The sequence below is a fragment of the Vipera ursinii genome, assembly GCF_947247035.1.
Source record: "Vipera ursinii genome assembly, chromosome: 2".
In the NCBI taxonomy this organism is placed as follows: Eukaryota; Metazoa; Chordata; class Lepidosauria; order Squamata; family Viperidae; genus Vipera; species Vipera ursinii.
In genome coordinates this window covers 269,840,513-269,856,290 of record NC_139513.1, presented here as the reverse complement: position 1 = coordinate 269,856,290, position 15,778 = coordinate 269,840,513, and the positions used below count along the sequence as shown (strand labels likewise).

At 44.3% G+C, this 15,778-nt stretch overlaps 1 protein-coding gene across 2 annotated transcripts in view; it reads right to left on the bottom strand.

Moving 5' to 3' along the window:
• The window catches only part of IL6ST (interleukin 6 cytokine family signal transducer), a 31,477-nt gene extending 24,458 nt beyond the window's left edge, over nt 1-7,019 (bottom strand). For both annotated transcript variants that reach the window (XM_083356545.1, XM_083356546.1), the window contains exons 1-2: nt 6,940-7,019; nt 889-969 (exon numbers count right to left, since the gene is read on the bottom strand). In XM_083356545.1, coding sequence (XP_083212671.1) covers nt 889-955 — 67 coding nt within the window. In that variant the 5' untranslated portion in view covers nt 956-969; nt 6,940-7,019. The remainder of the gene's footprint in view (nt 1-888; nt 970-6,939) is intronic.
• Between the last annotated feature and the right edge of the window lie 8,759 nt (nt 7,020-15,778).

Here is a 15,778-nt window from a genome sequence, read left to right as displayed (position 1 = left end):
TCTAGTCATGCCGGCCACATGACCACGGAGACATCCTCAGACAAGCGTTGGCTCTTCGGCTTTGAAACGGAGATGAGCACCGGCCCCTAGAGTTGGAAACAACTAGCACGCAAGTGCGGGGGAACCTTTACCTTTACCTTTAGGAATTAATATGTCTTCTAGGAACTAGTTCTTCTAGAATTAGAATAGTATAGTTTATTATAGAATTGGAATAGGACCAGTAATTAAAGAATGTAATGAACAAACTGCAAAGAAGTGTTATATTTCCTTTGGGGTAACATTTTAGAGCATATTAGAGCAAACATGTTAAAATGAGCCGACCTACTGATACTAAGTGTAGCATAATAGAAAGACCGAGCTAAAACATCACTTGATGAAATCTGCCAAGATGCAGATTTTCATTGGTATTTTCTGAAAACGCCATTGTATCACTGCAGTTGGCAGCTCATCAAAACATGACAATGAGATTGTTTTAAATTTGGGGGACTCCAAATAAAGAACTAGAATCTTATGGGCTCAAACCAATCTGTCTGGTTAGTTCCCCATCACCCTTGGATCCCCAATTCTTTTACAGTTCCTTTCTTAAATTCAAGTCATAAATCAGTTAGTGTCCTTTAATTCAATTATTAATCTGCTGTTGTCTCATCTTGTTACATTTTATTGGACTCTGTCTTAATAAATTTGAATTAGGCATCTATTCAAAAGGTTTTAATTCACAAATAACTAGCACATCAACTCTGAACCTATACAGATTTTTGTTTATAACTGTATTCTTTTTCTATAACCTAACTTTCATACTAATACTCAAAATCACTAATGTAATTTAAACACAATGTTAAATCACAGTCCTGTTCAGCATAGCACAATAACTCATTTTTACTGACTTACCTCCAAAGTAGTAAATGCTTAGGAGAATGTAGACACCTTGCATTGACATGTCCCATTTTGAAAACATTTTGATCCAAGTCACTGTAAAACATATTTATGTAACCTCTTTTTATAATGATGAATCAGTCATTTATTTTTACATAGGTATCTCCTAGTAGGTAAGTTCAGCTATCTTAAGCATGATAGAAAATTCAGTCAAAATCAAACACACACACACACACACACACACACACACATACAGGAAGCCCTTAATAACCACTCAATTCAGTGACTTCAAAGTTACAATATTGATTGAGTGGTGGTTATGACCTGTAATTTGTACATATCAGAAAGTTAATAACAAGAAAAGGGAAGAGTTCCTTTTAAATCTAAAAGAAGTTTATTTTTTTTTACAAATAGTTGTTAAAACTATGACTTCTTTTCTTGGACTTTGCTTTCCGATAATGCTTTTTTCTTCTAACCAACTGCATTGGTTGGGACTATATATTAGAATATTGTAATCAGGTTAGCCTATTTAGAGTGGAATGTATTTTCACTGACACCTTGTTGGCACTTGCCTGTAACTACAACTGTAACACTTTTGAGTTTTCTGCTTGCAATACAGGTAAGTCAGTCAATTGGATTAGTCTCCAACTGTGAAAAGGGTATTTCAAATACGGTAAGTTCTAGAAATATAAACATCAAGAGGAGATTTATCATTTTTGGTAACTTGTAAAAAAGTTAAAAAATTTCTGGATTCAACACATATATTCAGAAAATTAAAAAAAGATCAATGATCTTGATGTTACAATTGTAGTGTAACAATGTAACAAGTGTGGCAAGAAATGTTGCAAAACGGGGCAAAATTCACTTGTTTTACTTAGCAACAGGAATTTTGAGCTTAATTGTGGTCGTACGTTGAGGACTACCTGTAAATTATAAAAATGACATAACTTGGATCAGGTACTGATGTATACTGTTCAATTTAATTAAAAAATTGGAATTAACAGCAGCCCCTTCCCCAATTGCTGTGTTAATTCATGATTTCAGTAGAGAACTCTTCTGTAACAATAGGTGCTTGATGCCACATATCCCTCTTCAGCCTTCCATTAAAGTACAGTAAAGTACTGTTTTCCCTGTCCTATAGATTTAGCAGTAGCAATATTATTGTATAACTGTTACAACTATATCATAAAGTTGGGCAAAATATATCAATTCTTTAATAAAATTCTTCCAAGAGATATAATATAGATCAGAATGCTCCAAGCATACAACTGAAACTTTTGCCATTATTTAAGAGGTATGATACATTCTCAATTCATGGCAAACTAGCATTTCCTACAGTGTGAGCAGTTAAATAGCAGAAGTTTCTTACATGCAAATGAAGCATCTGTCTAAAGTTAAGACTGTTTGGCACATCATGATAAACAAGCTTCCATAGATGTAATGACCATGCAGCATTGGCATGTTTGTTTCTTCTCAACAAGCCAAAATTGCTGAAAATTCTGATTTGCATATGAAAATGCTTCTACTGATTCCTGGCCAACCTCACTTCCAAAACTGGTATTTTTATCTGACAATGTTAAACATCTATTCCTTTTTTTAAAAAAAGACATGAATGAAAATCTCTTTCCACTGAAGAAATGAATATTTATCATCAATATTTGGATAAATATGTAAAGGATGTTTATTACAGTGTAAGAATTTTACATAGGTCTTGTAGATACCTTATAGAAAATTGACTATTATTAAAACTTCTTAAAAGAAACAAACATAAGGCAATTAAGTTGTCTACTACCAAATAGCAAGCATGATTTAATCATTTCAAAAACCCAAATCCTAAGCAGAATTGGATGTATCTGAGCCATTTCTTCAATCCAGTTAGGCAGAGCATAATATTTGCATACGTATACATGTACACCCATATGCTGGTTCCTTTCAGGGCCAGAAATTTTATCAAAAGTACAGAAAAGAATAGTAAGCAATTAAAATACAGCTAAATCTAGTTTGCATGACAATTCTTCATTCCTATTTACTCTTGCAAACCACTATTGCTTTCACCACAATCATCCACCGATTCTGTCATTGCATTTTGTTCAGTGGTGAGATTCAGCCAGTTCGCACCCCTTCAGCAGAACTGGTAGCTAATTTTTTGTTGCCCAGACAAAGAATGGAGTTCCAGAAGTGGCATCCACACAGAGAGACATTTTTCACATATTTGAATCCCACCACTGATTTTATTCCTTAAACTTCTCGCCTCTCTGAGGATTTTTACACCATAATTCAAGTGTGCTCTTTACTTTTGCCTTTATAATTCTTTATCCAGTTTCTCAACTTCAGTAAATATTGCAGCAATATTTAGACACATCTCCATTATGCATAATACAATTGCATCTAAAATATTATGGAACAAGATGCTCCAAAGAGGGGTGCTGCAGCAGAGAACACTTTCTTCTGGATCCCGCCAGACAGAGTTCTTTGATGAGATCCGAAGTAAGCCCTTCTTGCTAGCATGAGTATGCCGGACTTGTGTAAAGCTGACGTTTGATTTCATTTGACTGATATTGTTCTTGCTGTTAGCAGGGAATGCTGGATGCAGCATGGGAATGGCTAAGACTAGCAATGTTGTCTAATCTTCTCTACTAAAAAAAAGCTACATGAAACTTATTCCATTTTTTTAGAATCCAACCCATTACAATGTTTGATTGCAAACATTTTTTTCTGACACTCCCTTTCCTAAATATTTACATTTGCAAGCATTCAAGTAGAAAACAGTGACTTTGCAAAATATATTTTGTTACTTTATAATTTCTGTGAAAAGGTAGCAAGATGTTATATGAAAGAGAAAAAAAATAACAAGAAAGCCTTCCTTGTATGTGTTTGAGAGCAATTGAGGAATTTCCTGAAGAACATTGTTCCGGCTGCTGCTACTCCTTTCTATTTATAGAAAAGTATTAACTTAAGAGGGTTAACAGGCATCAAATTCCAGAAAATCATGTTTTCAAGAGTATTCAATATACAACTCAAATTTGCCAGGACATGTGCATGCAGGAAATTAAGTTCACGTGTGTGACATCATTACATTTTTCTGCAGAATTTCCCTTATTGGGCACACAGACTCTCCCCATATGATGCAGTTTAGTTATTAATTAAAATAAACATCAGAGCTGTTCAGTTATAATAAGTAGTGCTTCTAAGTTTATTAAAATTGGTACAGTATTGCTAATTACCAAACTGTGAATTATAACACATAATAGCTATTTACTTGTAACTTTTCCTATATTAATGTAAAAAATACAGAATTTTTATAAACCAATTTAATCGAGAAAGGGTGAGAGAAAAGAAAAATAAGGAGAGCAAGAAGAGAAACAAAGGTAAATAGGTATATAATTAAGTGCAATTATAGATACTGGACTTTAAATAGTATGTACAGGTGATATACATTGTACAGAACTGCATTCTAGCTCTTCCATGATAAAGCTTGTACAATTGGGAAGAATAAGCAGATGCTTCAGTGCACAAACACACACACAGAGAGACAAAAACACTTTCTAAACATGGAACACTGAACTGTAATTGAGAAGAATTCTAGACATCCTTCCTCTTGACACCCAGACTTTATACATACTATAGGAAGTCAACTTACAACTATTCGTTTAGTGGCCATTCAAAGTTACAATGGCCCTGAAAAAAGTGATAACCAGTTTTCACACTTATGACCAATGCAGGATCCCCATGGCCATGTGATCAAAATACAGGCACTTGGCAACTAGCATGTATTTACGACAGCTCCATTCCCTCGGGGTCATGTGATCACCATTTGTAACCTTCCCAGCTGGCTTCTGACAAGCAAGCCAGATTCCCTTAATGACCTCATGATGCACTGAACTACTGCAGTGATTCACTTCACTGTGGCAAAAACGTTGTAAAACAGGACAAAACCCACTTAATTGCCTTGCTTAGCAATTGAAATTTTGGCTTAATTGTGGTCATAAGTTGAAGACTACCTGTACACTGCAAGCGTGTACATCTAACCTGCATTAGGCATTCCATGCGGTCCTATGAGATAAAGCCCCAAGTCAAGGTTTCTATTTGTACAAGACCGTACGGATACAAAAAAGCAGATTATTACAATCCAGAGATTTAGAATTTTAAAGCAGTTTAGGATAGAAAGATAGTCAGGACTACAGACCAAATGACTACAAGTCAACCTTGACTATCAATCACAACTGAGACCAGAATTTATTGCTAAGCAAGGCAGTTAATTGAATTTTGTTCAATTTTCCAACCTTTTTCTGGTTATATGACCATGAATCACATGGTCACTAAGCAAATCTCGCTTCCCCTATTGACTTTGTGAGAAGCCAGCTGGGAAGGTCACAAATGGCATTCTTGTGACCCAGGAACACTGCAACCATTGTAAAATACATGTTGATTACCAAGCACCTAAGTTGGAGGAAGGGTTGTAAGTCACTTCTTTCAGCAGCGTTGTAACTTCCAGCCATCACTAAATGAATGGTTGTAAATCAAGGACTACCTATAGTGTATTTTGCAGAACAGATGTTGAAAGGATGTCAGGAAAAGAGAAAGGAGCCTTGGTGGAGCAGTGGGCTAATGCCTCCTTAAGTAACACCAGCTGCCTGCAATTAGTGCAGGTTCGCATCCCACCAGGCTCAAGGTTGACTCAGCCTTCCATCCTTCCGAGGTAGGTAAAATGAGGACCCAGATTGTTGGGGGCAATTAAGCTGACTTTGTAATAATGCCGCTTGGGTGTGTGTGTGTGAAAGCCCTAATAAGCAGGCATATACATAGAATGAAGGCTACTGCTAAGCTTGTAAGCCGCCCTGAGTCTTCGGAGAAGGGCGGGATATAAATGGAATTAAAATAAAATTAAATTAAAATAAAATAAATGAACTGAGGATAACTTCACTAGCCACACTAAATTATTCCTTCCAAGTCTAGCACACACCAGATCTTCAAATAAATGACAGTCTTTTATTTCAGAAGCCTTCCTTTAGATCGTTATTTTTTCAAAAATTTACTTTCCTCCTTTAAGTCATTTTATCTTTTACTGTACAAGTGGTGCCTTGTGATGCAGATTACAGAAATGCTTTTTTTTAACACTTGCTTCTTATAACTTCAAGCCTTGTCATATATTTTTTTTAGATATTATTAGAATACACCTTTGTCAAGTTTCCCTTCCCTTCCTCGGTCTCGAATTTTCCTTATGAGCCGGAACAATTACGTTTTTTAATCCTTACGAGCCCTTTTTCAGATCTGCCCGCGTTTCAGGCTTGTCCCTTTTATAGTATTGTTTCTAATAAAATACGGTCACCGCAATCACACCTTGGGAGTCAGGATTATTTATTTAACCAGGGTCATCGCCCAACTCCGTTCTGAACGCAAGATAAAAAAAAAACAAACCAGTGTGTGTCCGTCTCTCACACACACAGCACATTAGAAAAGCACACACACACACACACACACACAAAGAAGCGCTCGGAAATTCCACCACCCCCCCGTTCACTTTTTTTCTCCCAAGGCTGCAATTAGAAGCGGATGGCTTGAAAAACACGACGGCGGCGCCGGGCTGATCCGGAGAGCGGAACAGCGTCTCCGCTCTTGGACGGACGGACCGAAGAGGTCTTTCAAATGAGAGCAGCAGGGCAGCCCAAGGCCGGCGGTCCTAATGGGCGCCGAGAGAGATTTCTGGACTCCTTCGGGCCCTCCGACGCCCAAAGGAAGTTTCCTATCTCCAGGGCCTAAGCGCAGGGGTCGGCAACCTCGGCTCTTTTATGACTCGTGGACTTCAACTCCCAGAATTCCTGAGCCAGCATAGCTGGCTCAGGAATTCTGGGAGTTGAAGTCCACGAGTCATAAAAGAGCCGAGGTTGCCGACCCCCGGAGCCAGGGTTCGCCCCGAAGGTCGAGGGCGGACTTTTTTCCGACCGCCGCTAGGCAACTACCATATCCCCCCTTCCTTCGGCCTGGCTCGGCGGCTGCCCTTCTCCCGCTCCCCTTTTTCCAAAACGGGCTAAGGGTTCGTGACATCCTCTTTCCCCCGCCACTCACCGCTTCGCTTCTCCTCCCGCGCAACCTCTGCAGGCCCCGAACCATCGCCCTCCAGCCTAGCGGCCGCAGACGCTTTTGCTACCGACTTCTCGGCTATAACTGCAGCGACGCGGCGCACGGGAAGGGGACCCGTTCGGGCCGCCATTGGCTGACATGGTGGTCACGTGAGGCCACGGGCGTGGCAAGCGGAGGGGGAGGCGCTTCCCGTAACGGGGTTTCTGGCTGCTCGGATACCGGGCAATGGGTCCCAAAAGGGAAGCGACGGGGCTTGTGTTGCGGGGGGGGGGAAGGAGGGAGGAGGGGGAGGGCTTGGCTGAAGGGAAAGGGGCGCTGGGTGGGGTCTGTGTTGCAGCCGCACCGCTTGCGCAGAGGAGATCGACCCGTCACTTCGGAGCGGGTGGTTTTATAGCTGCTAGGTTGGGCTGAAATAACTTACCCCGGGTGTACGTGCGAAAAGAGACTGCGCTCACTTCGTTGGGCGCTAAATTGGAAGAGCTTCCTTGAGCCCGTTGGTTAAGGTCCAATTAACTATGATTATTTGCACAGGCCTGGCTTGGCATAGCTAACATATTTGCGTAGACTGCAAATAAAAATAGCATTCGAAGGGAATGAATAATAAACCTTTATTGTCAAAGTACAACATGTGTACATTGAGATTAGCTGAGCCTCCCCCTGTGCTCTCTTCCCCCAACACACAGTGACAACAAACCCTCCATCCCACCACACTATGTGAACTGAAGTCCATGAGTCATAAATTGCTTTATTAATGTCCTAAAACAGACATGTCAAACACAGGGCCCGGGGGCCGGATCCGGCCCGCGAAATGGTTTCATGCGGCCCGCGTAGCCATCCTGGAAACAGTGAGGGAACGGACCCCATTGCCTTGGCCCTGGCCCAGAGACCCTCCTTCTGCCAAAGACCCTCAGATCTCTCCCACTCCTGCCCAGGCCCCCATAGGCACCCTTGATGCGAATGATGTAGAGCTGGCCATGCCCACCCAGTAGGCCATACGCACTCTAGCCATGCCCACCCAGTAGGCCACACCTACCCTGGCCACACCTACCCACCCACCTCACCCCCCCCAGGGCAACCGCAATGCTGATGCGGCCCTCAGTGAAATTGAGTTTGACACCCATGTCCTAAAAGGAATCTGGCTATCTTCGGACCGGGGAGAAAAAGCGGCAAAGGAAATACATAAGAAGCATCTGATTTGCCCGTTTATGGCAAATCATAGAGGAAGCGATTTGATGCAATGAAATGGAATTTTATGGCATTATTAAATCTCAATATTTGGGGGACTTACTGCAACTAATAGTGTAACACTAATTAACACCTCCTTAATTAACTCGTTGTATAGCATTATGTTTTCATAGAGACAAGAGACAAATGGAGCAAAGAGCAAAAGGTTAACAAATAAGGTACTGAAAGAAAAAGGGAACAGATATTTTCAGCTGGCATCCTCCTTACAAAAAAAGGAGGATGGGAAAGAGAAATAAACCCACAGAGCTTTTGTGTGTTCCCTGCAGAAGGTTCTGGAGCCTTCACATTCTATCCTTGCTGAACAGCAGACAGGCCCAAGGGACTTTACAGGCTCAGACCAGACAAATTTCTGCCTAGTTGGTCCTTGCTGTGTCTGGAAAAGCAGGCTGCTTGAAAAAAATGGAGGTCCTTGTACTTTCTTTTCCAGGAAGGCCTGGAGAAACGGCCATGGGGTCGCAATGGGTCAGACATGACTTCGCAGCTAACAACAACAACAGAAAAATCTGCTTTTTAATTTTCTTACTGATTTCCAAGGAATCTTAAAAAATGTTGCTAGAAGTTAAAAGGCCTCTGATCTGCTCTCCCCTCCTTTTAGCACTTCACTGGCTCCATGTGGAGGGAGGAGTTTCCCCGGTGTAATGCATGGGGGCCAACATACACTTACAATAACTCCAGGAGGCGCTGTGCTGGACAGCTCCGGCAAGGAGCTGCGCCTGGCAGGAAAACCAAGTAAACCTATTGGCTGCCAGCCAGGTGGGAAACCACGGTTTAAATCTATTGGCTGGTGCCCACCTGGACAGGTATAAGAGTGCCCAGGTAGCCCCATTTTCCCCAGCTCTTTCCACCTGCCATCCAATAAAGATTCCATTGTAACCATCGCCTGCGCGTCTCATTCACCTGCGACTCCCGACTTAACAGTGGTGATGAAGGTGGGATCCTGCTTCAATCTGCACTGAGACAACCGCAGCGGCGGCTGCACTCGCCTGGTCACCACATCGGACCTGGGAAGCAGGATCAGGACCCAGAAGCCGGATCTCGGATGGATCGGATGCCATGGCACAGATCGGGCAGATACTGGCTTTCAACATCGCACACCCGGAGCGATGGGAGTCGCACGTGGGGCAAGTCGAATTCTTCATGAAGGTCAATTGCATCACGGAAGATGGCTTAAAGCTGGCAGCCCTACTCTGCACTAGCGGTTCGGCCGTGTACGACATAGTGGTAGGGCTGTGTACACCGACAGCTATCGACACTGTCACCTACAGCGACCTCATAGCAAAGTTGGACCAGCATTTCAACCCACGCATGTCGGAACTGGCTTGGAGGTACCAGTTCGAAAAACGGGACCAGCTGCCGGGCGAATCGGCAGCTAACTTCATCGAAGGTGTCTAGCAAGTGGCCCATTTATGCCAATTCGAGAACCTGGATGAGAGGTTGCGGGACAGAATCATCTTCGGTCTCAGGGACCGAAAACTGCGGCAGAAACTTTTTGCACACCCCAAACTGATGCTCCAGGAGGTCAAAAACGAAATCCTGGCCCGTGACATGGCTGAGGGGCCAGATCCGACCGGGTCACACCACAGCAGTCCGGGAAGAGCCGTTCACCAGGTGACTGCGGGGAAAGCGGCGACGCCAACGACGAGGCCGAAGTGGACACGCTTCAACCGAAGCCGGGTCAGCCACCGGCACGGCGTGACAACCAGAGGGGCCAACGAGTGGCGGCGGCCAACCAGGACTGGAAGTGTTCCGGGTGTAGCTGCTGCACACCCAAGCCGAAATGCACCGGGTGTGGTGGCAACCACACCCGGGCTACCTGCAAGTTCCGAACGGCCAAATGCAGGGCATGTGGCAAAACCGGCCACATTGCGGCTGTATGCAGGAGCCGAAACCGCGATAGCCTGCATAACATGGACACGGAAGACCATCGACTGACAGGTGCACGTCAATTAAGTGTTCCGACGACCGGCGGGCCATCTGTAACACAGGGACCCGCCGACCATTACTCCCAAAAATCAGGCTGGACATCTGGCTACAAGGCGTCCCCTGTAAAATGGAGCTTGACTCCGGCTCAGCGGTCTCAGTGATCTCACATGAGACTTTTACTCAAATATGCAGCCGGAGTAGCAGAGGGCCACCTTGAGGCCATCCAGCCTCACACTAACCGATTTCCAGCAAGCACCAATCAAAATTAGGGGGGGACGCTACCCTCAGTGCAGTACGGGGAGTTCTAGAAGCAATTGGATGTCTTGGTGGTCGAGGGCCAGAGGACTAGCCTCATAGGGTTAAACTGGTTTAAGGCCCTAGGCATCGGCATCACAGGCATTAACAAGATCCAAACCCACAACATCGAAGCTGTCTGCAACGTGTTTGCAGATGTATTTGATGAGACCCTAGGGAAATACACAGGGCCACCCATCACCTTCAAATTAAACCCCAACGTTCCCCCCATTAAAATCAAGCCCCGGAGGGTACCATTTGCCCTGAAGCACAAGATAGAGTGGGAGCTAGATAAGCTAGTCGCGCAGGGAGTCCTAAAACCGGTTGAGGGAGCCGAGTGGGAGACTCCAATAGTCAACCCACTCAAGGCAAACGGAGAGGTGAGGATCTGTGTTGACTATAAATGTACAATCAATCTGGCACTAAATCAGCATGCTTACTCGATTCCAACAGTCAGCAGCATACTCGCGTCTCTCCAGGGTGGCACCATCTTTGCCACGCTCGATCTAGCGCAAGCGTATCAGCAGCTCCCAGTAAACAGGGAAACGGAGGACGCACAGACTATAGTTACCCACAAGGGGGCATTCAGGGTAGACTGGTTGCAGTTCGGAGTTAGCGTAGCTCCAGGCATCTTTCAGGAGATAATGGAGCGAATGCTCAAGGGCATCCCTGGAGTATGCCCTTACTTCGATGACATCCTAATCGCAGGGGATAATGAGGTTTTGGCTGAGCGTTTGCAGGAGGTTTTGGGAAGATTCAGGGCTGCAGGTCTCAAACTCAAAAAAGACAAGTGCAGCATTGGCGTGACAGAAACTGATTTTCTGGGGTTCAGGATAGATGCTCAGGGCATCCACACTGCAGCATCTAAGGTGGGAGCAATTAAAGGAGCTCCTACCCCCCAAAATAAGGCAGAGCTATAAGCTTTCTTAGATCTGCTCAATTTCTACCACACATTTTTACCCCACAAGGCATCCATTGCAGAACCCTTGCACAGGCTGCTGGATAAGAACACTGCATGGAACTGGACCAAGACACATGACAAGAGTTTCAGGGCTTTAAAGGACCTTTTAGCGAGTGATGCCACAATCACTCATTTTATAGAATCCAAGTCCATTTGCATCCCCTGTGATGCATCCCCTTATGGGGTGAGCGCTGTCCTAAACCACCTAGAAGACAGTGGGAAACAAGTTCCCATTGCCTATTACTCCAGGACGTTGTCAGTGGCAGAGCGGAATTATGCCCAGATAGACAAAGAAGCCCTGGCAATTGTTGCTGGAGTAAAGAAGTTCCATGATTACCTGTATGGCAGAGAATTCATTATATTCACTGACCATAAGCCCCTACTAGGTCTTTTCACCACAGATAAACAGACCCCCCAAATTCTGTCCCCCAGAATGCTCAGGTGGTCCATTTTCCTGTCGGCATACACTTGCAAGCTGGTCCATAAACCCGGCAAGGAAATGGGCCACACTGACGGGTTGAGCAGGCTACCTTTAGCCAACACTGAACCCGATCCGGCTCCCGCGGCTCAAATATTGGCATTACAGGATCTGCCTGAGTGTCCCATCAGTGCAAAGGACATTGCAGCAGAAATGCCTGCTGACAAAATTCTGAGTAGGGTTCAGACGTGGGTGAGCACGGGTTGGCAGGATAAGTCCCCAGGCCCAGAGTTCCAGGCATACTTCAACAGGCGTCACGAATTGTCTGCCCACAAGGGATGTTTGTTGTGGGGGTGCCAGGTCATCATTCCGAAAAAATTAAGGGATAGGGTCATACAGTCACTCCACGAGGGGCACCCCGGGATTGTGAGGATGAAAGCCTTAGCCAGAAGCTCCCTGTGGTGGCCAGGGTTAGACAAGGCAATAGAAGAACAGGTAGCTGGTTGTTACAACTGTCAGAGGTCCCGGCCTGAACAGCCCCATGCACCAGTCCACAAGTGGGAGGCCACGCACACTCCCTGGTCCCGAGTCCATATTGACTATGCGGGACCATTTCAGCAACAAACAGTGGTAGTGGACAGCCACTCGAAGTGGTTGGAGGTGGTGCCAGTAAGTAGCATGACCACCGTAAGGACGATCCAAGTGCTAAGGGAATTCTTTGCCACACATGGCCTCCCTGATGTGTTAGTCTCTGATAACGGTCCGCAATTTACTTCCACGGAATTCCAGGTGTTTACGAAGACTAACGGAATTAGACACATCACGGCCGCCCCGTTCCACCCGTCTTCTAACGGTATGGCAGAGCACATGGTGCGCACAACCAAAGACGCTCTGAGACGCATCATCCAGGGGGACTGGAGGCAAAGGTTAGCACAATTCTTACTCCATCAACACACCACACCCTGCACATCCACAGGGAAGAGCCCAGCTGAACTGCGTTGGGGTAGAAGGCTCATAATAAAACTAGACAGACTTCACCCCGACAGAGTGGCAGCAGAGACAGATCAACCCAAACGCCTCAGAGAATTCAGCAGCGGAGAGCTGGTCTGGATGAGAAACAATGGGACTGGACATGCATGGGTGCTGGGGGAAGTGATTGAGAGAACGGGGCCATTGTCTTTCATAGTAAGGGTGGAGGGGGGCCGTCAATGGAGAAGACATGTCGACCAGGTCAGGAGGTGAGCTCCTGAGATTGCACCAGGCAGCACCCATCAAACGGGCCTCCTGGCAACGCGCCCCAATCATCTCAACCAACCCGACACAGAGGAGGCCAGCGGGGACACTGACCTTTGGACCATAGGACCTACCAAGACATGTCAACAACAGAGCCAGGGGGACTGGGCGTCAGGAACAACTGTGGACCCTGGGGTTCCTCGTGCTCCTAGACAAACCAGCAACGGGGATAACATCACACAGGACTCGGGGGAAACCCTGAGGCGATCAGGCCGGGCGCACAGGCCCCCTACTTACCTCACAGACTATGTGCGGACGTGAGGAAAACAAGGGGCCAACAAACAAGTGTACATAGTATGTTGGGGGGGATGTTCAAATGGATCGGCAATGTCTATTCTTATGGGGGAAGGGGTGTAATGTATGGGGACCGACATACACTTACAATAATTCCAGGAGGCGCTGTGCTGGACAGCTCCGGCAAGGAGCTGCGCCTGGCGGGAAAACCAAGTAAACCTATTGGCTGCCAGCCAGGCGGGAAACCACGGTTTAAATCTATTGGCTGGTACCCACCTGGACAGGTATAAGAGGGCCCAGGTAGCCCCATTTTCCCCAGCTCTTTCCACCTGCCATCCAATAAAGATTCCATTGTAACCATCGCCTGCGTGACTCCCGACTTAACATCCCCCCCATGATAAAGGGAGGCGCCAGCAGTGGAATCTACATATCTGAGGGTTCCTTTCCTGATTTTACACGCACCTCAGTATCAAAGCCCAGACAAGAGCATACCAATTTGTACATCTTCAAAGGAAGGACACATTAAACCCACAGGTACACCCCCCCTCCAGATCACATCAAGGACCAGTCTATAAAAACAAGTCTTTGGACTCCATTTCTTCTTTAGCTACCCCTAAAAAACATATTTTTGTTTGTGGGAATAAAATCTTTCTTACGGTATGTCTGGATTTCATTTTTTATTTGTTCTTGTGCCACTCCACCCCAAATTATTCTTTGAACAATGTAATTGTAATTTCAAATAATTGTTCAGATAGGATTTATTGGGGAGGGCTTCAGGGGTTCCTAGTTCTTTTGGAATTATGAACAGAGCTGCAATGTTGAGTGTGTTTCTGAAGTATTGTTTCACGTAATTCTGGCTAAGCAGCAGCTGGGAAGGCTTTATCCATTCAGAAGATGGCTCTCATAGAGGATCTATTCTAACCAGTTATAAAGCACTGATTTACAAACATGTTACCTGATATTCTTCCTAGCCTACTTCTACTGGAGTCTTCTCCTATCTACTTTGACTTTCCTCCTTACAGCCACACTTACTTTCCTGAGAGTAGGAAAGCACTCCTGGAAGTGAAAGGTAATTCTCAATGTTTTATTTTCAGCTTCCCAGGTTTTAAACATTTTAAAAATAGAAATTACTGGAAGCAGATCCCTTTCTGAGAATGTTTGGCACCCCAATCTGCCTTTCTGGGAGCCCTAAATGTATCTTAAGATTTTATTTGGTGCAGTTATCTGTTATGTTTTGGCAACAAAACTAGTCGAAATAAATTCCTAAGTCACTTTTCCAGGTACATCAATGTACCTGGTGATGTATAGGCTGCCTGTGCCTCTCCCACAACCCTGGGGGCAGCCTTCCAAAGTTTTTGATTGTTATTTTACTTCATTTATTTTATGTATATCCTTTCTATTGGGAAATACAAAGGGCAGCTAACAAAATTTACTTTTTAACATGATCAACATTCATTAAACTCTTGGAATCAATGAAAAACATCTTAACTAATTAATTTACATTCAACAATATTTAGATTAAAATGAAAATAAAACAAATTTATTATTTTGAGAGTATGATCTTTGGCATGCCACTCAGCCAATATACCATAATCACCATAATCTATCTCAAAACAGGTTATGAAGTTTTGATTTAAATGTACTTCCTCAATTCCACTTGAACGTGAGATCTTTAGTCATCTCTATGAAGGCCACATGGTACTTCTTTTCTTGTTGCCTTGAGGGAAACATACTAGGAACTGGCTAAGTTTCTTGGAGAGAGTAGCCTTCCCTCTGCTCTAAGGATACATTAAGGACTAGGTTTCATTTCTCCCTTTTTGATTATTCTCTAGAAGCAATCTAGAAGTTGACTGCAATTTAGTGCAGGAAGCCAGATATGAGCTAACTGAAAATTAAATATTATATATATGTCTTGCCAGTACTTGTTTCAGCTTTTTGCTAGGTTTTCATAATTCTATAGTTAACAATATAGTTAACCAGGCTTCTCAGGCTGGTTCTTCCAATCATGGTGAAGTACAGCTCCCTCAGTCAGTATCATGGGAGCTGAGCCACCTCTGAAAAGTGCCAGGTTGGGAAAGGCTGCAACTGGGATGACTGAATTCAACTGAGGACCTTCCTTTGTGGTTTCAATTGTTGCACAGCTACAGGAGTTCCCTCATCTGCACAGCTCTTAATGGTTGTTGCCAGTATAATTGCCTGTAAGTCACTTCGGCTAACATACTGAAATGTAACTTCAATCCTATTGGTTACACATGGAGGGTGCTATAAACTCCTTATGATTTTTGTATTTTTTCCTGTTTTCCTTGTCCATTCCCAATACTATAGTGGCTACCCTCACTGAACTAAAAAAAATAAAAATAGTCCACTGTTATTCCAGTAAGGTATCCCTTTCCTGCCTCCTTTACTTACTGGATGCTCTTGGCAACATACATTACCTTTGTTTTTGTACCATTTCT